General features: G+C 40.0%; 1 protein-coding gene across 6 annotated transcripts in view; it reads right to left on the reverse strand.

Annotated features, from left to right (window-relative positions):
• hip1 (huntingtin interacting protein 1) overlaps positions 1-24,608 on the reverse strand; it is a 296,345-nt gene that overhangs the window by 33,197 nt on the left and 238,540 nt on the right. For all 6 annotated transcript variants that reach the window (XM_069911170.1, XM_069911171.1, XM_069911174.1 and 3 more), the window contains 5 exons: positions 23,680-23,863; positions 22,908-22,996; positions 6,862-6,978; positions 3,676-3,777; positions 222-416 (listed from right to left, as the gene is read on the reverse strand). In XM_069911170.1, coding sequence (XP_069767271.1) covers positions 222-416; positions 3,676-3,777; positions 6,862-6,978; positions 22,908-22,996; positions 23,680-23,863 — 687 coding nt within the window. The remainder of the gene's footprint in view (positions 1-221; positions 417-3,675; positions 3,778-6,861; positions 6,979-22,907; positions 22,997-23,679; positions 23,864-24,608) is intronic.

The raw sequence follows: 24,608 nt of genomic DNA on the forward strand, positions 1-24,608 counted from the left end.
CACAAGTACCAGCATAACTCTGTTGGAGCTCACTTTGGCACAATCCAGGCTGATACGATAATAGCACAGAGAAGGATCAGGGCACGTTAAAACACTTAGCTGAGTGTCACTGGTGGATATTAAAGATCACATCTCGCAGAATCAGTAAAACCACGCCGTTCAACCTGGTGTACAAATCAGCTGGTAAGATATTCAAACACAAGTTTTGAGGCCCTGTGTACCTTCTCATTCAATTGATTCTGCAACCCCTCAACTGTCCGGCTGGTGCTGTCCTTCTCTGCTGATAGGGCCTCCTTCACCTGCTTTAGCTCATCCTGTAGCACGGTTAACCTGCTCTCCTTCTCATCCACAACCTGGCTGAGTGCAACCTTTTCTGACGTCAGTGATTCGATGGTTGATGCCATTGTAGTGTTTGTCTGTTACGATCAAACAGAAAATAAACTAAGGAAGCATCTGAGGAAATTATCTCTAACATCTTTAGGCAATCCATGAGTGCCCATTTTTTGAAGGTAATAAGTGAGAAAATTAGTGCCAACATTAATAATTTATCTATTTTCCAATCTTTATTAATTGCCAAATTGGAAACCCCAAGTTTAAGATGCTCTTAAAAATGAATAAATAATTTTCTTCCCAAACCAACTGGGTTGCATCAGGACAGCTAGTTTCATTCCAGATTAAGCAAATTTCACCCTCAACTTGGAAACCGGTGATATCAACAGCTGGGTGCCCAGATCTATAATTGTATCGTAATGACTGCTGTCTGATCCCACAATGGTCACCTACACACATCCTGCTTTCATTTGAATACAATCTGCATGTTTCTATCTCCAGCGCAGCAATGTTGGTTGAAGCTAAACACAGGTCATGATGGCGCTGGAGAATGTCGACGAAATTCACCAGGTTGTTGGATTGGTCAAGTTTATTGTCAATTGATTGTACAAGTACAACCTGACGAAACAGCATTCTCTGGTCCTCGGTGCACAACATGCAGACGCACAACCAGACCTAAACACGCGTATAGTCAAACAAGTACTTCATCTATACAAATAAAATTGTTCTCACTGGCCATGAGAAGAAGCTGTTCCTCAGCCTGGTGGTGCCGTTCTGAGACTCCTATACCTCCTCCCCGATGGGAGCATCTGAAAGATGCCAAGTGCAGAGTGGAAGGGGTCCTCAATGAATTAGTGTGCCCCCTTCAGACAATGATCCTGGTAGATCACGTCGATGGGGGCGGGGGGGGGAATGGGAGACTCCCATGATCCTCTCTGCCATTCTTATGGTCCTGTGGATTAATCTCCGATCCATTTCTCTGCAGAAAATGTACCACACTGTGATGTAGCCGGCCAGGACACTCAGAAAGTGCAGTGACCGTTGTGCCCTCCTGACAAATGAGGAAGTGTTGAGTGTCCATGATAGGTCACTAGTTAAGAGAAATCTTTGGTGCTCTCCACCCTCTCTACTACAGTTCTTTATGACTGGGGATAGGTTGAATTTGGAGTAAAGGAGCTTGAGGGGTTGCTTGATAGAAGCATATACAAGAGGCATGGACACTCATTATGTTCTCATGGTGGAGCATAGGTCAAAAACATGAGGTATAAGGATTGAAGCAAGAGGTAAGAAATTTCAAGGACCTGATTTAATTGGGGGATCTGCACAATTTTTTTTTAAACTCACAGTGTGGTGGATATCTGGAATGCTTCACCCAAGGTGGTGGTGGAGTCCAATGGAATTGCTACATTTAAGAGGCATTTGAACAGTTAAGGATATGACACAAATGAGGGCAAATGGGCCCAATGCAGGTGAGCAAAAAGGTTGGACTGAAGAACCCTTTTCTGTATTGTACTGGTCCAACACGATGACAGGAAACAAAAAGCTGCTTCCGGCTCTGAACATCATCTTCCACATGATTCCACATTGCCAAGATGGAGAAAGTAGAGAGGGGCTGCAAGTCTGCACATGCCTTTGTACATCTGCTAAAACCCTGTAACATAATGCAAGCAAGTGTCAAGCCCAGTCCCAAGTCAGCTCCATGTTGGAGGATAAAAATAAATTGGACATGAGACAGACAATGGAATAATCAGTGTTCCTGTGCTGAAGCCTTACAGATGGCCACATCTACTGAGGAGAGGGCTGCGTAGCTCAGTGTGACAATAACACCATCTACAAATTTGTTGACGATACCATGGCAGTGGGTTGTATAAAAGAAGGGGAAGAGTTAGCTTACAGGAAGGTGACTGAAAATTTGGCTGAATGGGTCACCATCAATGACCTTGCACTCAATGTCACAAAAACCAAGGAGCTGATTGTTGACTTCAGGAAGGGAAAACCAGAGGTTTACAATCCAGTGATGATTGGAGGATCAGAGTTGGAGAGGGTGAGTAGATTTAGGTTCTTGGGAGTAACTATCTCGGAGCATCTTTCCTGGACCCAATGGAGCATCTTGCCTGGACCCAACACACCAATGGTATCATGAAGAAGGCATGTCAGCGCCTCTAATTCTACTCAGGAGGTTTGCAGAGGTTTAGTATGGCATCAGAAACCCTGGCAATTTTTACAAATATATGGCAGAAAGTGTTCTGACTGGCTGCATCATAGTCTGGTGTAGGAACACCAATACCCCGGAGCCCTCCAAAAGGTAATGGACACCGCCCAGGAAAAAGCCTCCCCACTATCAAGAACATCTTCAGGGAATGATGCTGTTGGAGGGCAGCAGCAATCATCAAAGACCCACAACACCCAGCACACATTCTGTCCTCACTGCTGCCATCAAGAAAGAAGTATAGGTGCCACAAGATTCACACCACCTGATTCAGGAATCTCCTATCTGCTCTCCTAACCAACAAGTCCCCAATTACCATTGTTCTCCAATTCTCTGCACTTCCCTTATGAACAGAGGGGCCAGCCTCTGTGCCCGAGATGTGACCACCATGGCTTGCTCATTGTCCCCCTGCAACAATCACAAATGCTATACTTGTTGTTGAGGGGAATGGCCACAGGGGTGTTCTGCACTGTTTGGCTAGTACCCTTCCCTCTCCTAACAGTCACCCAGTTCCCTGCCCTCCACCATCAGACTCCTCAACAACAAACTCAATCAGAGACTCATTTAAGTGCACTTTATTGATTTTCTTTGCTCTCCCTGTATAGCTTACTTACATGTGTTATCTGTTTACAGTATAGTTCTTTGTTTACATGTTTACATTGTGTACAGTTTATTTTTGGCACTACCTATTAGTGGTAACTTTTCCATGCCCGCAGGAAAAAGGAATCTCAGGGTTGTATGTGATGTCAATAAATCTGAAATTTGGTCCATCGTATTTAACTGCAAAGATATTCAAGCACAGAGAACAACTCCCCATTAAACATCCTCCCAGCAACCCATGGACATTAGATGTAGGGAATGGTATGTTGGGATCAGGGGCATCGAAGCTAATTGCTTTAACCTTTGTTTACTGTGGATGTTCCGGTCGTCTGCAACCTCAAGTGTCTACCCCATGTATCTTCACAGAAGAACACTGGATCCAATCTGGAATCCATGGTTTACAGAACCCATTTGGTACACAAATTATTTTCATCATTTAGTCCAGTAAAATCATCCATACAGGCCAAGTAAATGGAGCAGGAGTTCCACACCACTCCTGTTAACCTTGAAAGAAAATCATTCCTGTACAATCTCACCTGTTTAGACTCTTCATGTGAGCTTTTCAAGGTCACTACCTCTTCATTCCTGGATTGCAATTCCTCTTGCAGAGCTTCCAGCTTGTGAGTCTGCTCCTGTTCCTATTGTTTCAAGCCAGAGTAATTCATCATCTTTAAAGATGTCTGTTCAGAGGCATCAAACTGTCTGTTATTTTACTTACTTTAAACTTTTCAAACTCACAGGAAAAAAAAACAGGTTTTCATATTAGAGAACGCAAAATAATCAATTGGACCCCTCCCTGTAATTGCCTTCAAACTAACCAATTATTCATCAGCTGTTTACAAGATTAGTGAATACTTTACTGAAGAGATTTAATGACCCCATTATTCCCAATTTAGTGGACGCTCCCTTAATCCCCAATGTACTGGACATGGTACTCAATATACTCCGACTTACTGTACATTCCCTTGCCTTTTGCCTTATCTCACTTCTCTGGATTGGATTCCACCCAATCATTGTTCAGCACTTGAACGTAATCTTGCTCCTTATCAACCAACACTATTTTGCAGACTTCATCATGAAGGCCTTTTAATCTATCATCCATGCCAGCTGCAAATCAATCTCATTCCCTCACTAATTTTCCCCCGTCAACCTATTCTCCACACAGTTCCATCAACTCCCCCTACCCTGGCCAGCTACATGCTGCAGACTAGGAGAATTTGAGGAGCAAGAGATCAAATTAAAAAGCAGATCCAAAAAGGTAGTAATCTCTGAATTACTACCTGAGCCATGTGCAAATTGGCACAAGGTCCAGAAGATTAGAGTTAAATGCATGGGAGAAGTGAGTTACAATTCTTTCCTTTTTTTAAAATTTAGACATACAGCACTGTAACAGGCCAGTTCGGCCCTACAAGTCCATGCTGCACAATTTACACCCTATTAACCTACACCCTGGTATGTTTTTTGAAGGGTTGGAGGAAACCCACAGACACAGGGAGAATGGTCCAGTCCCGATCGCTGGAGCTGTAAAGGCATTGCGCTAACTACTACGCCAACCATGTCGAAGGAAATTGGCACCAGTATTGGGGAAGGAAGGAACTGTTCAAAGTGGACAGGCTCAATCTGAACTGTGACCTGGTGAATTGCATAACTAGGACTTTGGACAGGGATTTGAACTAAATAGTAGGGTGGGGGGGGAAATAAGTTAAAGAAGAGTGAAAGCAAAAGTTAAAGAGAAAGTAAGAGTCGACGGATAAAAGACAAGTGCAAATGAGGCAAGGGTGACCATATCTTAAAAGCTCAATGGGTAAAAGGGCAGTTTGTCTGAATGCCTATAGTATTCAAAACTAAGTCAGTGAAGTTCTGTACAAAGAGGTATGATTTAGTGGCCATTACAGAAATGTGGTTGCAGGATGGAGAGGATTGGGAATTAAATATTCAAGGATATCAGGTAAAAAGGAAGGACAAGCAGGAAGGTAAAGGGAGGTGGGGTTGCGCTCTTAGTTAAGGATGAGATCAAGGTAATAGTGAGAGACGTTGCAAGATCTAAGGTGCAAAACCTTGAATCCATCTGAGTAGAGATTAGAAATAGCAAAGGGAGGGGGAAAAAAAAATCACTGGTGGGAGTTGTCTACAAGCCACCCAGTAACAACATTGCAGTGGCGCAGGCAATAAACCAAGAAATATTGGAGGCATGCAAGGATGTTATTGGGTGGTTTGTAGACAACTCCCACCAGTGATTTTTTTTCCCCTCCCTTTGCTATTTCTAATCTCTACTCAGGTGGATTCAAGGTTTTGCACCTTAGTGCCAATAGGTAGAGCTGTTATCATGGAGGACTTTAACATGCACATAGACAATGGGAATGAAGTTGGTCGAAGCAACATTGAGGAGGACTTTATAGAATGCATCTGTGATGGCTTTCTTGAACACTATGTCACCAAACCTACAAAGGAACATGCTATCTTGGATCTGATCCTATGCAATGTGATCTTGTATTTGGGGATCTTCTTGGAAAGAGTGACCACAGTATGATTAAATTTCTCATACAAATGAGGAGTATCATAGTTCATTCTAAAGAGCAGAGGTCAGTACTGAACCCTGACTGATCCCTGGTGCTGTGAGGCAGCAGAGCTCCATGCACTGTCATCCCATGGCTCACTCATTCACATGCTCAACAAGCAGAAGACAAAGCACTGAATCTTGAGTTCCACCACTCTCCAATCACAGCCAACAAACAGCACCATCTGTTTCCAGCAAACGAGCCAATTTTGTCTCCCTCAGATCCACTCATTTATTTGTTTGTTTTTAAGCAGAACTCTGTGTGGAATCTTGTCAAAACCTTGGTGAAATTCATGGTGGTTATATCTCACACACACACACTGCTCTCATCAACCAAGATCCCAATGTAATGGATTAATAATTTGGGAGAATTTGTTAAGATTTAGAGTAGGTTACATACATACACACATTTTAAAACAGATCTTATTTGAAAGACTGAAGATCTCCGCACATTTCACAAGTAGGTGCTAATTGAACTGACGTCATAAAATGAATGGACTGGAGACAAACTGACTACAAGTACCTTTCTGCAAAGTGTTTACAGGAAGGTCACTCCTGGGTTTGGTTTATCTAAAACAACACCTTGAGCAGAAGAAAGAACTGTTGTTTGCTGAAGAAGGTGGGGATTTTGCAAGTGAGAGTCACAGAAACACCAAAAGCACAAATGCTTCAGTTTGAGTTGAAACTGATTTAATTCATCCGCAGGCCCCAAAGCATCAAAGAGAATTGAAGATCCCGTCAATATCCAGCTACCCGAAGTGTCAGTGCTTCTACCTGGAACAAGGGCCAGTTTGGCTGTAATATTCTGTAGCCAGGCAGTCTGTGAACACCCTTTGTCCATTGCATTAATACAGCATATTTGAAACAGCATGAAGATCACAAGATGTTGTGCAGAAATGCAAGCAAATAAAAATTGATACAGAGCTATATTACCCATCAGGGCAAGTGGTGAAAACTTTTGAAAAATCTTTAAGGATCATCTTCACAGAGCGAGGGTGGAGACATAAAGGGAAGGCAGAGGACATTGGTGAGGTATGTGAACGAGGGGAAAGAGGCATGAGATTCAAGATTAGAATTGCACCCAACCAGATTGGAATTTCTGATACAGCTGACAGAGGAAAGCGATCTCTGATTCTTTTGGAATTTGACCAGATGCTAAACTCACTTTCTGCTGCATATCTTCTTTCAGCTGTTGCACAGATTCCTCCAGCCCCTTCTTTGCTTGCTCCATGTCCTCCTGCGTCTGGCGAAACGAAGTCATTTGCTTCATGACGTCTGCGTTCTGTAAAAATGGCAGGGTGGGATGTCAAGGTGGATGAGAAATATAAATCCATCGGGGAACATATAAGGCAGTGAACTCACGCCTTGGGCCCTTGAAGCAGCAGCCTCCTAAATTCTTCAGAGCTACAGTAGCAACAATCTCAGCCAAGCTCCTATCTCTCTACTTTTTATTTTTAAATTTTTTTTTTTAATTTCTTACACTATGAGTCATATCAATAACAACATCCACAAATGATCATCATCAATATATACATAGTGACATTTCTTCTTTTTCCCCCCTTTCATCCCTCTCCCCTTTCCCATCCGTCTTCAAAAACCAATAAATAATAAAACTCACAAAACAAAGAAATAGCAAAAAGCAAAGAGAAAAAGTTGTATCGTCCACTTTCACATTTAAATCCTATTGTGCTCATAATGATGTTGTTTTAAGAGATGGAGGTTTGTGGTCGCCAATATATTTTATGGATGGTTCCCAAATTTTTTCAAATAATGTACACTTGTCTTTCAGATTGTATGTAATTTTTTCTAATGTTTATGTCTGTAAACCACTGTTGTATTTTAAGGTTTGTTTCCATTTTCCAGGTTGTCATAATACATTTTTTGACAATTGCTTGCCCTATTATCATAAATTTTATTTGGCCTCTGTCTAATTTTAGTCCTAATATTTTTGTCTCATATTATTTAACAGAAAAATTTTTGGATCTTTTGGTTTATTATTTTTTTGTGATTTTGTTTAATATTAGGTTTAGATCTTCCCAGAAAGCTTTTACTTTTGAACATGTCCAAATTGCATGTAATGTTAATCCAGTCTCTTATTTACAACAAAAACATCTATCCAATGCTGTTGGGTACCACTCTTTTAATTTCTGAGGAGTAAAATATGTAGCCAGTTATATTGTATTATTATCGTGTTCCTCATTGTTCCGATACATAACTTCTCCCATGTTTCGTTCTTCATCTCAGCGTTTAAATCTTTTTCCCAACTTTGTTTCAGTTTATACTTTATTTCACCCTCTTCCTTATATTGCAATTTGATGTACATGTTGGTAATAATTTTTTAAATTATCATTGTGTCTGTGATTAAATATTCATAGTTGCTACTTTCTGGTTATCTCAAGCCATTTCCCAGTTTATCTTTAAGATAAGTTTTCAATTGATAATATCCAAACATTGTACCTTGTGTTATTCCATATTTATCTTTTAATTGCTCAAATGTTAATAAATTATTTCCCAAAAAGCAATCTTCTATTTTCTTGATTCCTTTTCTATCCCATTCCTTGAAAAATAAATAATCTATTATAAAGGGGATTAATGGTTTTTGTGTTAATATCATTTTTGGTATTTGATAATTTATTTTTTTTCTTCCATAATTTAAGTATGTGATATAGTACTGGTGAATTGTTATATTGCACCAATTTTTCATCCCATTTGTAAAGAATGTGTTCCGGGATATTTTTTACCAATTTGTCTAATTCTATCTTAGTTCAGTCCGGTTTTTCTCCTCTCTGATAAAAATCAGACAAGTACCTTAACTGTGCTGCCGTATAGTAATTTTTGAAGTTTGGTAGCTGTAACCCTCCTTGTTTGCAACTCCATGTTAATTTTTCGCGTTATTCTTGATTTCTTACCTTTCCATAAAAATTTCCTTACTATTTTCTTAAGTTTTGCAAAAAAAAAATTGTCAGGGGAATTGGTAATGTTTGGAATAGATATTGCACTCGTGGGAACACATTCATCTTAATACAGTTTACTCTTCCTATTAAAGTTAAGGGTAGTTCTTTCCAATTATCTTTCCTGTATTTTTTTAAATTAATGATTCATTGCTTAATTTGTATAAATGTTTTAGGTTGTTACCTATTCTGATACCAAGGTAACGTATCACCTTTGATTGCCATTTAAAAAGGGATTCTTTTTAAAATTCTGAAAAATCAACTTTGTTCATTGGCATCACTTCACTTTTATTGGTGTTAATCTTGTACCCTGATATCTCTTTTTTTTAAACTTTATTTAATATTTTCAAAACAAAAACTTTTACAAATTCCATAATATAAAAATGAAAACTACAACTATCCCACCCCCTTCCACCCATCCTCAGCAAACCCTACAAGGGAAGCATTAAGAAAATTTTTAAAAATACATACAGCAGTTTAAAATATTTCTAAATTCATACATTTCAAATAAGGCAACCACATCTGAACAAAAAAGTCATAATTATCATGCAAATTATATGTTATTTTCTCCATATAAATACAGGACCTCAACTTGTTAAGCCAACGATTTACATTTATCTCAACTTTTGTCTTTCCAAGAAATCACAATGGTCCATTATATAATGCTCTAATCCAGTTAATAAATTTTTCTGGTAGTTTAAATTTCTGTAACACTTTAAACAAATAGTTCCACTCTACCCTGTCAAAGATTTCTCTGCATCTAATGTAACAACTACCGTTGGGGTTTTATTTATTTGTGCTACATGAATTAAATTAATAAGTTTACAAACATTATCAGTTGCCTGTCTTTTTTTAACAAATTCAATTTGGTCTTGCCTTACTATTTTCGGTACACAATCATTCAGTCTGTTTGCTAGTAATTTTGCTATTAATTTATAATCTGTATTCAATAATGATATTGGTCTGTATGACGTTGGCAATAGCGGGTCTTTTCCCTCTTTCAGAATTACTGTGATTATTGCTGTTTTACATGATTCTGGTAAGTTTTGGATCTCTTCTACTTGATTCATTACTTCAGAGGGGAGGGATTAATAGATCCCAAAAAACTTTATAAAACTCTATAGGGAATCCATCTTCACCTGGTGTTTTATTGTTTGGTGGTTTCATTAATATATCTTTTATTTTGTTCCTCTATTTGTAGATGTGGTAGTTCAATATTAGATAAAAATTAGTCAATTTTGTCATTTTTTCCTATATTTTCAGTTTGATTTTATTGTTTATAGAATCTTTTAAAATTTTCATTAATCTCCAATGGATTAAATGTGATCTGCTTATCATCTTTTCTTGTCGGTAGAATGGTTCTTTTACCTTGTTCCGTTTTAAGTTGGCAGGCCAATATTCTCTCCCAGTTCATAATATTTTTGATTTGTTTTCATTATATTTTTCTCTACTTTTTCTTAAAAGAAATACGATGAATTATGCTGGCACATGAAGTGAATGTTGTTTCAGACATTTAGGCCAGTTAGCTTAATGTCTGAGTTCAGGAAAATTCTTGAACTATTATGAAGGAGGAAAGAGTGAGACGTTTGGATAGAAATTGTTCCCTAACAAATACAGTGAACAGAGGAGAAAAGCTGGATGCTACATGCGAGAATTTCAAGATGGCATTTATTAAGGTGTCATCAAAAAGACTTATCCGTAAGATAATGATGTATGGAGTTGGGAGCCATGAATGAGCATGGAGAGTCCTAATCCAATATAGGGCAGAGAGCTGGGATGAATGGCTGTTTCTCTGGTTGGCAGTGGTGAATAGAGTGTCTCAGAGATCGGAGCTGGGCCCACAATGGTTAACAATATACATTAATGATTTGAAAAAGAGGGAGGGTGGTCAAGTGTAGCTCATGATATTCATTTGAATGGAAAAGCAAAAGATGCAGTGAATCTGCAGAGTGATATGGAAAGGTTAAGTGAGTGGGAATAGTACAATATTGGCAAATGTAAGGTCATCCACTTCAAAAGGAAAATTAAATATTATTCAGTGATGGAAGATTGAAGCATGCTGTTGGGCAGAGGATCTGAAAATACAAGAATGACTCAGCAGGTCAGGCCACATCTATGGAGAGAAAAGCAGAATTGAGGAAAGCTAATGAACTCTATACTGCCGGCATCTGCATGGTTCTAACTTCCGCACTTAAGAATGAAATGTGAAGGCAGACACAGGGATATCTGATCTCTCATTCCGCCACTAGACCCACATACTGAGGCCAAGGGCATTCATAACATGCAGAGTGAGATATACTTTCATACCTGGTTCCTCGTTGGGCACGTCCATTGCCTGTCTGTGCTGTGTCACCAAACTAACACTGGCAGTGCACTGAGAACCACACAGCCAATAAGTGTTTCTGCAGGGGTTTGGTGACACATAACACAAGCTAGGTCCAGTGCAATCTGGCCCATTAACTATTTTCTGCATTCTTATGCAAAGTAATCAACCTGAAAGGTTAACTGCTTTCACTCTCAACAGATTCAGTCTGATCTTCATCCATTTAAGACCAATTATTATTCCCCCGGCTAAATCATGTCCTTATTCTTCTATTGCAGTGTCTGCTTGCTAGAGGGTTCAAAATTATTTCATTAATTGGTTTTGGTCTTATTTAATTTGGCATACACAACATTTATTAAATTCTTCAACTCCAATTTTATTTAGTTTATCCTCCAACAATAATATACAGACCTGTATAGGGTGTGAGGGACTTGTGCGATTACATCCGCACAATGATTTATGACTTGAAAATGCAAATATTTACACTGGTGGAAGCCGGAGCCACCAGAGAAAACCCACGCAAACACGGGGAGAAGATGCAAACTCCTTACAGGCAGTGCCAGACTCGAACCCCATTTCAGTCCCAATCACTGGTGCTCTAAAGGTGCTGCGCGAACTGCTACACTAACCATGCTACTTGCTTTAAAAGGCCGAGACTCATGGAGTAATGTTACAGTCGTTCATAGTGTTTATAGAGTATGGTGTAACAAAGACTGTGTGCAGTATAGGGGAGGGTATCATTAAAACAGTGCCCGGGCATCACCTTTTACCAACAACCAGTCCATTTCAGAGTCTACTAACAGCATAGCAGATATTGTCCTTCAATCTCATTGAAATCTTAAAAATTCTTGGATGGGCAGGATGCTCCAAATGTACTCACCCTGGTTACTCATTCCACAGATGTTGCCAAACCTGCTGAGTGTTTGCAGCATCTTCTGTTCCTATTTTAGATTTACCACATTTGCGGTTCTTTTGATTTGCATCTATGACAGTAATTTCCCCTGCTTGGGGTGTAGAGAATTAAGGATCCCCGTCTCAGGATAACAGGTCAGTTGTTCAATAATGTAATGTGAAATCTCTGCACTCCTTGGGGGGTGGTAAAGTTTTGGATATGTATTAGCTATGGATGCTGAGCTGATTCAAGATTGAAAATCCTTGATTTCTGGGCACTTAAGAAAATTATGGATTTGATTAAACCAAGTAAAAGTTCAGTTACCATGACATTGAACAGGCTTTAATGGGCTTCATGACCCATTCCACTTTCAATGCAGTAGAACACCCACTTGGATTATGTCTTGAGATGTGCTTTAATCTGACACCCCTCCCCCCCCCATACCCAGCTCTGTTTTGAAAACTGAAACCCCCTCCCCCTTACCCAATATCTGGAGAAGGGTTCCTGACCCAAAGCATTACTGGTTATCTTTTTACAGATGCTGCTTGACTTGTTGAGTTCTTCCACCATTTTTTTTTTAGTTTGAGTCACACCATTTACATAAATTACTGCACAGTGCAGGCCATTTGCCCATGATGTTGTGCCAACCCATGTAAACCTACTCCACAACAATCCAATTTTTTCCTTTCTCACCTCCATAATTCTCTATTTTTCTTACATCCACGTTCCTATCTAAAAGACCTTTGAATGTTGCTATTGTACAACATCCCCAGCAATATATTCTAGGCACGAACTACTCTCCCTGTAAAAAAAAACTTACTTCTGATATCTCCCTTAAACTTACCGCCACTCACCTTAAACAGATGTCCTCTGGTGTAAGAATTAAAATACAAGTTGCAAGGAAAGTCTGCAACTAGCCAGTAGATGTTGACATAAATCATGCCGTCTCCTAGTCACATCTTGCTTCAAGATTAGCTCACTCTCTCTCTCTGATAAGACAGTCAGTTTTGAATTTTCTTTGTTCTACAAAGATGGAGGGTCTTGGGATAGACCAAAAAATTTATTGACTGTTTTAAGTATCATTTAATCATATAAGAAAGTAGTAGTAATGTAGTAACTGATAAGGTTTAATAAACCGTGAAAAACTCAACTGCAACTTTGGTACTGACTATTCTTGAATGAGTCATAAACAGGGACATTCCAGTCTCTCCAAGTGACTATAAAGGAAGATAGTCGTAACATCTGGTATTTGCTATTGTCAGCCCAGGAAAAAGGTCCTGGTTGTCCACCCTGTCTAGGCCCTTCATAATCTGACATACCTTTATTAATTCACCTCCCATCCTTCCTCACTCCAAAGAGAAAGCCCTAGTCTAACACGATTGTGCTTTCGAAACAGTCTTGCATCTTCGCCAGCAGATGGCGCTCAGGTTGTAGAAAACCTGAATGGAACTTCCTAACAGGTATAATTTGAATTTTAGGAAAACAAAATTCTCCAGTGAGTTCATCACATTAGCTACTCTTCCTATCATCACAAATTTATTTTAATATTTAACTATTTTGAAAGTGGTTTTCAAAAGATTAATGAAGATAATATGCAAAAGAAAAAAATACCAATGATCCTCTCCCATTCACCCATAAATATGAATTTACGCATTCAACACAAAACTCTCAGCAAACTGCTCAACCAGCCTGATATCTGGCTCACCCAGAGGAACAGCCAAAGATCCCAGGCTGCTGCAAACCCACCCCAGAGCTGGGCACAGTCTCCAATGTCCAGCTGATGGACTTTGAACACACCAAGTCCAGCTAAACGTCAAAAATCAATTCTGCAATTACTTAAACTCTCTTTTCTTTATAAAATATTTTTATTGGTGTTTATATTTTACATGATAAATGCATAAACAATAGTTATAGATTGTGCTATAAGATTCAAGAGAAAGAAAAAAATTATTACAAAAAAGCTTTGCATGATAAAAAAAAATCTAGAGCACAAGCATATAAAAGAATAGAATTAAACACACAAAAAAACCAAAGAAAAATATGATCAACCCCCCTCCCACCCCCCACCACTGAGCAAGGTTAAAAGTCACATCTAGGATTCAAGTGATGACTACTTGGAGATTGACAGCACCAAAGTTCAGAACAACCCTAATTCTTAAGATTGTGATAATAGTCCACAAATGGGCCCCACATCTTTTGAAAGTTAATATATAGATCTTTAATGGCATATCTAATTTTTTTTTCTAAACTTAAACAAGACATAATATAATTTAACCATTGAGCGTGTGTAGGTGAAGTGTTGTCTTTCCATCTAATCAAAATGACACGTCTGGCCATCAGTGAAGGATAACATTCAGTTTTGAATTGGAGTCAGTAAAACATCATCATCTTGAAATGATCCAAAAATAGCAATTAAAGGGCAAGGTTCTAATTTAAACTTGAAAATCACCGATAATGTTTGAAAAATATCTTTCCAAAATTTTTGGGCAAGTCCAAAACATGTGAACCAATTTTACATAACGAGACAATTTAACTTTAGACATACGTACACTATGGACCACTTTAAATTGCAACGAACAGCATCATGCATAAAAGGAGGTCGTATTAATCAAATTACAAATCTAATTATAAATTACACCTTTCATTTTAATTGTAGAATATATTTTTTAAGGATTTTGCAGAATTTCACTGATTTGAGTTTACATCAGTTTGTTGGTCTGGGAATAGGCACAGGCAAATTCCAACAGGTTAGGTTGAACCAGCATTGGAACATTTTGGTTGGAGCAATGATGGTGTGAAAAGTTCCAGCAGTGTTTTACCAGAACCTGGTATACTGCAACCCTCACCGACAATGTTTGCTATTTAAGTGCCTGTAGGAAACCGATGGTCGTCAGCCAAGTCCCTGCTGCGACCAAGGGAGCGAACGATTACTGAACCCTCCTGAAAACTTTCACTTCCACGGAAGTACAAACCTCATTGTCTCAAACATTTTACCAAGTCAAGGCGGAGTCACGTGACGGAGTAGTGGCCGGTCAGGAAAACCAACGCTCTCTAGGAAAATAGGAAAAAAGTTAGGAAAAATAAAAACATAACAAAAATAAAATTTAAGAAATAGAAAATAAAGATACAGAGAAGAGAAAGAAGATGACTCTCAAGAAGGAAAAAGTAAAAGCAACTGGAAAAAAAAGTAGAAAAGTCACTGGAGAAGATAGAAGAAGGCTTTACCTGCACGAAGGAACAGGATGCTGTGGTGGCGAGGAGCACCTGACACTCGAGGTCATTACCTGCCCTGCGGAGTCGCGACCCACCAGCCGGTTCACTACAAAAATGGCTCTCGGAGACAAACAAAAGTGCGAAGTGCGCAATCAAAGGAGAAAGAGGACACCAGAGGGAGGGGGGCTCAGCAGAGGAGCGTGGTGTCTCAAGAGCAAACAACTGAGGGACGCCCAACACAAGGGCGCTCAGCTGGAGGACAAGGAAGCCAGCAGAAGAGGGAGCGATGAAACAGATGAGGGAGGAATACGGTAGGATGACCTTCCAGATGACAAGAAGATCAACGTCAGGAAGCACCACAGACGAGCAGCCCAGGAGGGGAGGACCAGCAACAAGAGGCCCAGCAAGAAGAGGCCCGACAAAGAGATACAAGCAGCTCATCGAGAACAACAGAAGAGACACAGACACAAACACTGATACAGACGCAGAAGAAGAGGAAGATCTTCACAGAGAAACAGAAGGTAAAACTGATGGACAAAAAGAAATAAAAGGTAAAGCTGATGAAGGTAAAGTCTTTTGAGTTTAGAATTTAAAAGGAAAATGAAATGAAAAGAACAGAAGATAAAATGCAAAAGTTTGAACTGGTAATGACAAAAATAGGGAAAAGAGTAGAGAGTGTGGAAGAGCAGGAAACAGCTGTAGAAATGGAAGTGAATAACTTAAGAGAAAATTTGGAAGAAAGTGACAAAAAAATTAAAGAGACACAAGAGTTGTTATCTCAGAAAATTGATATGTTGGAAAATTATAGTAGGCAAAACAACATAAAAATAGTGGGCCTGAAGGAGGGTCAAGAAGGCACAGATATGAAGGAATTTATAAAGGATGGATCCCGAAGGTCCTGGGAACAACAAAATGCAGGAAGAAATGGAAATAGAAAGGGCACACAGAGCATTAGCTCACAGGCACATCAAAAATCAAGATCCATCTTTGTAAAATTTTTGAGATACATGACAAGAGAAAATATACTGGAACGGGCAAGGAATAAAATTAGAGAAAATAATAAACCATTGGAATACAAGGGTCAAAAAAAAATTTTTTTTGACCCAGACATAAATTTTAAATTCTTAAAGAGGAGGAAGGATTTTATGGAAAAAAGGGTACAAATTCATATTAAAACATCTAGCCGTGCTTAAAATATTTATACCTGGGGAGCAAAACAGACTGTTCTCGGATTCAGAGAAAGCGCAAGGGATGCCCTGGGTTTGAGATGTCGGACCTCCCACCAACTGCAATCATCCTTCTCTGTTCAAGGAATGGCTAAAATAATAATTGGGGCTTTCCCAAAGTGCCCCTTGACTTTACCCTAGTTTTGTTCAGGCTCTTTGATGCAATGCTCTAACAAATACAGCTTTGACATCATGTCAGTCACAATCACCTGCTCACTGCAATTCAACTTTCTGGTTCATATGAAGACCAAGCCTAAATTTAAATCTGGGGCCAAATGGACAGGGCAAAACCCCAATTGGGTCCCAGCATGGGGGTTATGAGAGAGGAGGTGCTGCTGGAGGGCACTGACAAAGACATTCCATTACTGTACTGATGCTAGAAGATTGATTGGGCAATAATTTGATGAATGGATTTGTTGTCCTCTTTGTGAGGACGACCCACTTGGACAATCTGCCACATAGGCAGGAAAATGCCAGTGTTGCCACTGTCCTAGTGCAGTACTGAAGTACACATCTTCGTTGTCACTGCCGACAGCACAAGTTGATAACTGATGCATCACCATCACACACCACGACAATGCGTTTAATACATAACACAACATAACAATTACAGCACAGAAACAGGCCATTAGACCCTTCTAGTCCGCACCGAACCAAACACCCCTCTCTAGTCCCACCTCCCTGCACAATGCCCATAACCCTCCATCCATATACCTGTCCAACCTTTTCTTAAATAATACAATTGACTCCGCCGCCACTATTTCTCCCAGAAGCTCATTCCACATGTCTACCACTCTCTGAGTAAAGAAGTTCTCCCTCATGTTACCTCTAAACCTCTGCCCCTTAATTCTTAACTCATGTCCTCTTGTTTTAATCTTTCCTCCTCTTAACGGAAATAGTCTATCCACATCCACTCTGTCTATCCCTTTCATAATCTTAAATACTTCTATCAAATCCACTCTCAACCTTCTACGCTCCAAAGAATAAAGACCTAATCTGTCCAATCTCTCCCTATACTCTAGATGCTTAAACCCAGGTAACATTCTGGTAAACCTTCTCTGCACTCTCTCCACTCTGTTTATATCCTTTCTATAATTAGGCGACCAGAACTGCACACAGAACTCCAAATTAGGCCGCACCAACGTCTTATACAATCTCAACATCACCTCCCAACTCCTATATTCCATGCAATGATTGATAAAGGCCAGCATACTAAAAGCCTTCTTCACCACCCTATTCACGTGAGTTTCTACTCAGACAACTCTGATAGCTCAGTGGTTAGAGCACTGGTCTTGTAAACCAGGGTTCGTGAGATCATTCCTCGCTGGGGCCTAATTTCTGTGAGGGGCACTTGACAAAGTGGCGACTCTCTGTCTTCCTTACAGTAGACAAAGTCAAGGAATCTTGTGCATGTTACATTCTAAATGTAGTATTATGTTCCAATAATGGAACTTTTACCTTTTAACAACTCATATGCCAAAGCACTTCTGGCCGATCCAGTTGGATGTCATTGAACGTCAAGGGTTCGTGCTAGACTCTCTCCTCGTGGAGACAGCCAGTGTCCGACACTTCCATGAATCACCTTTATGTGCTGAACTGGACGTTCTGGTGGACCTCAACTAATTTGCTGATTACTGTAAATACTCACCTAGGATTCAGCACATTGCAGAAACTCCTGTTTAGCTCCTGGAACCAAGGAGAGTGTTGGGCAAAAACTGGAAAAAAATCTATCACGAGCAACGAGGAAGCCTTCTGCAGAGCCACATACCAAATAAATAATCCTCATCTGCCAATTCTACTCTCTCCCAAATGATCCCAATAATGTCTCCTGTCAAACCGAGCATGCTGCAGGATATGTGGTGGTTGAGCTAATCTGAGATGAAAGGAACGAGCAATCGTTTGTCAAACAACTACCATTAGTTAATTGCCTTCCAATGAACATCACTAAGTTATCCATTACTTACATATATCCATAATGTAGCTTAAAACGTTGGGTTTTTTTTAAATTCAAAGTAAGTTTGATTGTAAATTTTGACATCTGGCACAGTTTACTCAAAGACAAATTACACTGGACAACAATAATTTTGTATGCTGTTACAGCGCCAGCTATTGGGACCAGGGTTCAAATCCCACACTGCCTGTCAGGAATTAATACATTCTCCCCATGTATGCGTGGTTTTCCCTGTGGGCTCCACTTTCCTCCCACTGTTCGAAACATACCAGGGTTATAAGTTAATTGGGTGGCATGGGCTCGTGGGCCAAAATTGCCTGTTACCGTGCTGTATGTTCAAATTTAAAAAGGTTTGGTTTCTGAATTAAAATTGGGGATCATGATTCATATTTGCTGTATCATGTAGAAAGTTAGATAAACATTAGATTAACTTTTATTGAATTTAGCATGTTAATCACATAATGATGCTGACTCATTGTGTTAGTTCAGCTGCCTTAAAAATGTTTTGCTGATTTTCATTTGTACTCAGCATCTGACGCCTCTTGTGTGTGTCCAACAATAGTCGGCCAGCACTGATGGATTCCAGTTGCCCTGATGCCACGTTTCCATTGTCGCAATGTTCTGATGAAACTTTTCACCATGCGACGTTGAGGAGACATTTCTGCTGTACTGAATCTTCCTGAAGACAATAAATGCTATTGTTAGGTGCTACTGCCTGAATTATATGTGCATCAACATGTGTTCAATCTCCATCAGTGTAATGCACATCATCTGTATATGTGAGGCTGTTTTTATTGCCTGTCTGCATCTACCCTGACTAAGCATGCCCAGGCCTAAGACATTTGCATAGCATCTGCACTGAGTGCAGGCCCAGGCAGGCTTGGACTGACCAAGACAGCTTGCTTTGAGGGCAATATACTAGTAGACTTGAAATATGACAGGAAATCACAAAAATAAGTTATGTCTAAAAAAAAAAGTGCACAATAGGAAGATTTGATGGTGATTTTTGTGATCAGCAGCCCAAAGTCTATAAAATACACCCAATAGTGTGATCAGGAAGCAAAATCTTCATTGTCCAGTGTTATTATCATTATTTTATGTCTTCTTCAATTAAAAATGATCAAGAATCAAACTGTCGGAAGGACTCTGAGCCTGGCTGCAGGTGTAGAGGCCAAGGAATAGCTGTTGTTTCAAGTCGGGCTGACCAGTTGAGTCTTGACTCGAAACATCAACCATCTCTCTTCCTCTTCCAGACAGGAAGGAAATGCAAGAAAAAGTCAATTCCATGTCAATCAGAAGTAAAAACAAAACAATTCATAACCTCATCTGAAATTGAAACACTTAATTCTGTTTGATGAGTCTACCTTACAAGAGGCTCAACCCATTTTGATATGGAGTGTTAATTTCAAACGGAACAAATGATTTTTAACACCATGATCCCCTCAGTACTGGTCAGCAAGCTTCAAACCCTGGGCCTCTGCTCCTTCTTCTGCAACTGGATCCTTCACTTCCTCATCAGGAAACCACAATCAGTGTGGATCCGTAACAACATCTCAACCTCTGACCATCAACACAGGTGTACCTCAAGGATGGGTGCTTAGTCCACTATTCTACTCTCTCTACACATGACTGAATGGCAAGGCACAATTCAAATGCTATCTGCAAATTTTCCAATGACACCACAGTTGTCGGAAGAATCACAGATGGCAATGAGGAAGCGTACAGGAGAGAGATAGGTCGGCTAGTTTAGTATTGTCACGACAACAACTTGCACTTAACGTCAGTGAAACTAAGAAATTGATTGTTGACCAGGAGAAACCAGGAGAACACAAACCATACCTCTGAGAAGTCAGCAGTGGAGAAGAGGGTAAAGAACTTCAAATTCCTGGGGCCACCATGTCAATGCAATCATGAAGGTTTTCCAGTGGCCTGGTTTCATTAGAAGTTTGAGGAGATTTGGTCTGGTACCCAAGACTCTCACAAATTTCTCCAAGTGTACTGTGGAGAGCTTTCTGAGTGGTTGCATCACTGCCTGGTATGGAGGTGCCAATGCTCAGGACAGGAAAAGACAACTGAGGGTTGTAAACTCGGCCAACGCAATCTTGGGAATTAATCTTCACTTTGTTCGTGACATTTTTGAGGTGGTGCCTCAAGAAAGCAGCATCAATCATCAAGGACCCTCACCGCCCAAGCCATGCCTTTTATTCATTGCTACCATCAGGAAGGAGGAAGAGGAGCCTGAAGATGGACACCTCTAGCATTATATTTATGATCGGACAGTGAACCCTATGGACACTCTGTCACTTTTTCTCTTTTTCGAACGAGCTATTTTTATTTTATTTACAAAATTGTAATTTTTATAAGGTAGTTATTTTTACACCTTGTTCTGCACAACACTGCTGCCCCAAAGCAACAAATTTCAAGATGCATATTCATGACAATAAAGCTGATTCTAAAGATTTACATCAAGAAGTTTCAAAGCACTTTACAGCAATGTCAACATTAGATTGTAATATGAGAAATATTGTAATGTCATTAATTTACACACAGCAACACAATGATCAATGAAATGTCACCATGATCAGACGATTTCTTTCTGGGACATTGGTTCTGGGCATAATGCCCAGTTCTTGTTTTAAAGTTTATGATAGGATCCTTCAATTTCATCAGTAAGGACTGGAGGACCTCAGTTTAAATGCTTCTTCTGAAAAGTGTCATCTCTAACAGTTCTGCACTGCACTGCGAGCTCAGCCATCTCTGTTCAACTCCCTTGGAGTGCGACATGAACCCACAAATCGGACTTGAAAGAGATTGCTCCAAGTCAGAGCTTGCAGTTGGTGCAAATGTAAACGTAACATCAGGTTTTCATTGAAAGTGTGAAGGATTTTAGAACTTTTGAGATTATACTTGAATAAACTACAGTCAATTATCCTCAGATTCTGGGGAAACTACCAATGAGAAATGCTGATTGGCTGCTGACATCAATTGGGGCTGACTGTCCCCATGACAAAACTTCCAGTCTTCCCCTCTGATGACTCCTTTTCATTTTGCCAACAAGGGAAATTATTCACTCCTTATGCACAGAAGATCACAGAAATTTACAGCGAGTCCACAACAACGTTCTCAGCACCTATACAGTATTTCACTTGGGAAACGAGAACTCTATCAGACAGACACCTCTTCGGGACCTTCCAGACTTCTCAAACTTTGTCAGTCCTCCACCAATTCCAGCAAAGTACAGTGGCCCAGCTCCTTGTGCCAGTGGAGGAAGCCAACTCAAACATAGAGCTGCTGCAGAGCTGAACTTTGTCAATTGTCAATCAGCTCAAAGCATGTTTATGTCAGTGTCACAAAGCTGCAACCTCACTATGTGCAAACCTCCTCTGAACAACCCCTGTTATACTAATGAGTACCACAAAGCCAGAGGTTTTCCCTGTGGCTTAAATATTAAAACAAGAACCCAGCTGATCTCACAGATGGACAAGTTCCTGAAACATTATTTGATTAAAAAGCATTCAATAGCACAAACGAAAATATCCATTTTGCATTAATTGACCATCACATTTTCAACACTGCAGCTTGACTGCACTTAAAAAGCACTGTGGGGAATTCAAATATAAATGGGACAATAGAAATGCAAGATGCTCTTTCTATTGCAATAGCCAAGAGCTAAATGACCACTCAGTAGACTTGTATTTCAACGGGGAGCTTGTGATCTTAATTATCCAAATAAGCCCAAATGCAATACAGGTTTAGTACCTGCAAAAGAGCATGAGGAAAGTGTGGGGGTGGGGATGGTGCAAAGGGAAAGGTGGGAGTGGAGAAAGAACACTAGAGAGACAGACAAGAACCGGGGTTGTAGGTTAAGTGGGTATAAATTGGGCGGCACGGACTCGTGGACTGAAATGGCCTGTAACTGACCGTCCTGTATGTTTAAATTTTGAAAATTAAATTTAAAAGCAACATCATGCCTTTTATAATCTCAGGACTTCTGAAGAAGTGCAACACCAAGGAAGAATTTTTGATGTCTGGTCTCTGTTGCAATATGGGGAATGTACCAGCTAATCTGAACAACCACCTTCTCATTATCAGATAATCTATTTTAATGCTGTTGACTTAAGAAGGGTTAAATGTTTTCTTGTGTTGGATGCACATCACATTCTGCTTTACTTTAAAAAAAGTGATGTGAATTTTCTCCAGAGTCCTGCATTCAAGTGTCAGTACAGACATTCAAGGGTAAATAGGGATAAATCTTTTAGCTGGTTAGGGAAATCCAGGACAAAGGGTATAGCTTAAAAATCAGCTCAAAATTAAAAAGCAATTTCCAATGTGGAATTCTTCCATGTACAACATGTCTGGGATTCAGAGACTTTGTTAAGAGACACTGGGAGAAGGCAGCTTTGTGGAGTTAAGGCATAGATCATTCATGAATCTACTGAATAGCAAAACCACCCTGAAAAGAGTAAATGACCTTCTCCTACTGCTCAGTCTCTGCGGTGGACTTTGATTGAACAACCTTCACATCCAGAGTCAAGAGTGCTAATCTGCAGATGTCAACTAATGTATAACTGTATGAAGTTACAGCAGGTCACAGACCATGTTATTGTGACTTGACACTCACTTGTAAACCAGGATGGAACTCTAAAGGGACCCACCTTTCGGAGCAAATCTGCATGGTTCTGAACCAGTTCTGTGTACTTCTCCTTCAGTTTTGTGTACCTTTGTTCATTAGCTTGAGCTTTTCCTGGAAGATGATTTTAAAAAAAGAGAAAAACGTAACTGACCCATCTCATTGAGGTTAATATTTTGAAATATCAAAAGTTTAAATGTCATTAACTCAGTGAGCTCTTTAACTGATGGTCCAAGTGCAAATTCAAACTTCACCCTGAACTGAGCTATTTGATCTTAGATAGGTGGGTGCTACCAACTGTAACTTGAACCAAAACAAGTGAAACAGTCACATTTACCAACTCACAGTTCCACTGAAAAACATGCGTGTGTGAATACAAGGGGAGGGCATTGCAGCCCAACTTTATCAGGAGGCGACCCTGGAAAGAAGAGCCACTTGATATTGCAAAGTTGCGCTCTATTAGAAGAACTATTGTTTTCAGAAGTCGAGGGATTGTTAAAAATGAACTACCGGTAGGTTTTTGAGTGCTGTAGACTCCTTCAAGTTTTAGATTCCAATTAATAAAGGCACCAGGAGAAGGGTAGATCACCACTCATTCAGATGCAGCTTGAAGGTGAACAGATAGCTGAAGGTGACTTCCAAGCTCTAATTGGTTGGATGAAGTTGCATGAAAACACAGTGATCTCTTGTTGACTGGTTAATACTATTACCAATTCACTCTGATGGTGTTTTTAATAATGTCGGATAAAGCCACAATCCCGATGAAACATCCCGCCAACGTGAATTTTGTAACTTACGTTCTATCTCCGTGAGGCTCCTCTGGGCTTTCTCCGTGTCATCCTGCCTCTTCTTAACCTCCTCGAGTTCAGCCTTCACAAACTCGTTCTCGTCCACAGCCTGCTGCTTCAGGTGCTGCTGCTCGGCGAGCTCCGCCTCCAGCTCACTGATCCTCCCCCTCAGCTGGGAGATCAGGCGCTTACTCTGAAGTGAAAACAGCATCACGGGATTCAGCACATCCCGCTTTAACAAGAAATTACAGATGCATCACATGAGAGACCCAAAGTAACAGCAGAGAAGCCTAAAATGCCACCTGGTATGAACCTGCAAAATGCCCCAAGGATAGTTTTTTTTTTAAATATTAAAAGTGTGTCATTGCTTCAGTGATCAATTATTAAATGTAGTTTTAAAAGCCTGTAGGTTAGTGAAGAATGAGACAATGAAGTGAGTTAAGGAACTGTGGAGACGGACTGGGAATTTATCGAAAAACAGGTTCAGAAGATCACGGGAAGCTGCTTTAGAATGAGAACATAAAGACATTTCCACAAAATGAAGGCTGGTCCAAGAGAAAGTATTCACTTTCACCTCTTCAACCTTATGCTAAAATTGCCTTCGACTCCAATTACTCTCAGCAAACTTACCCCATGCATCTGGAAATAACGAGCTAGTAATCCTGAACACAAAGCTGTCCATCTCTCTGGGTAATGTACCAGTAATCTCCTTCACTTCTTTAAAAATTGGGTCATGTACTCCAAGCAAGAGCAGAGATCGAAGAGTGTCTACCTTAATATCTCAGCAAAATCCTTGGAGTTACTTCAGATCAAGAGATCTTTCAGAGACAGCTGAGAGTTCCAGGATTTATTGACCACACCATTTGGAGCATGACAGTCAAGGTCATATGGCACAGAGCGTAGTCTACTGCAGGGTCCAAACTTCTTTGACATATAAT

Source organism: Narcine bancroftii, chromosome 14 (genome assembly GCF_036971445.1).
Source record: "Narcine bancroftii isolate sNarBan1 chromosome 14, sNarBan1.hap1, whole genome shotgun sequence".
Taxonomy (NCBI): Eukaryota; Metazoa; Chordata; class Chondrichthyes; order Torpediniformes; family Narcinidae; genus Narcine; species Narcine bancroftii.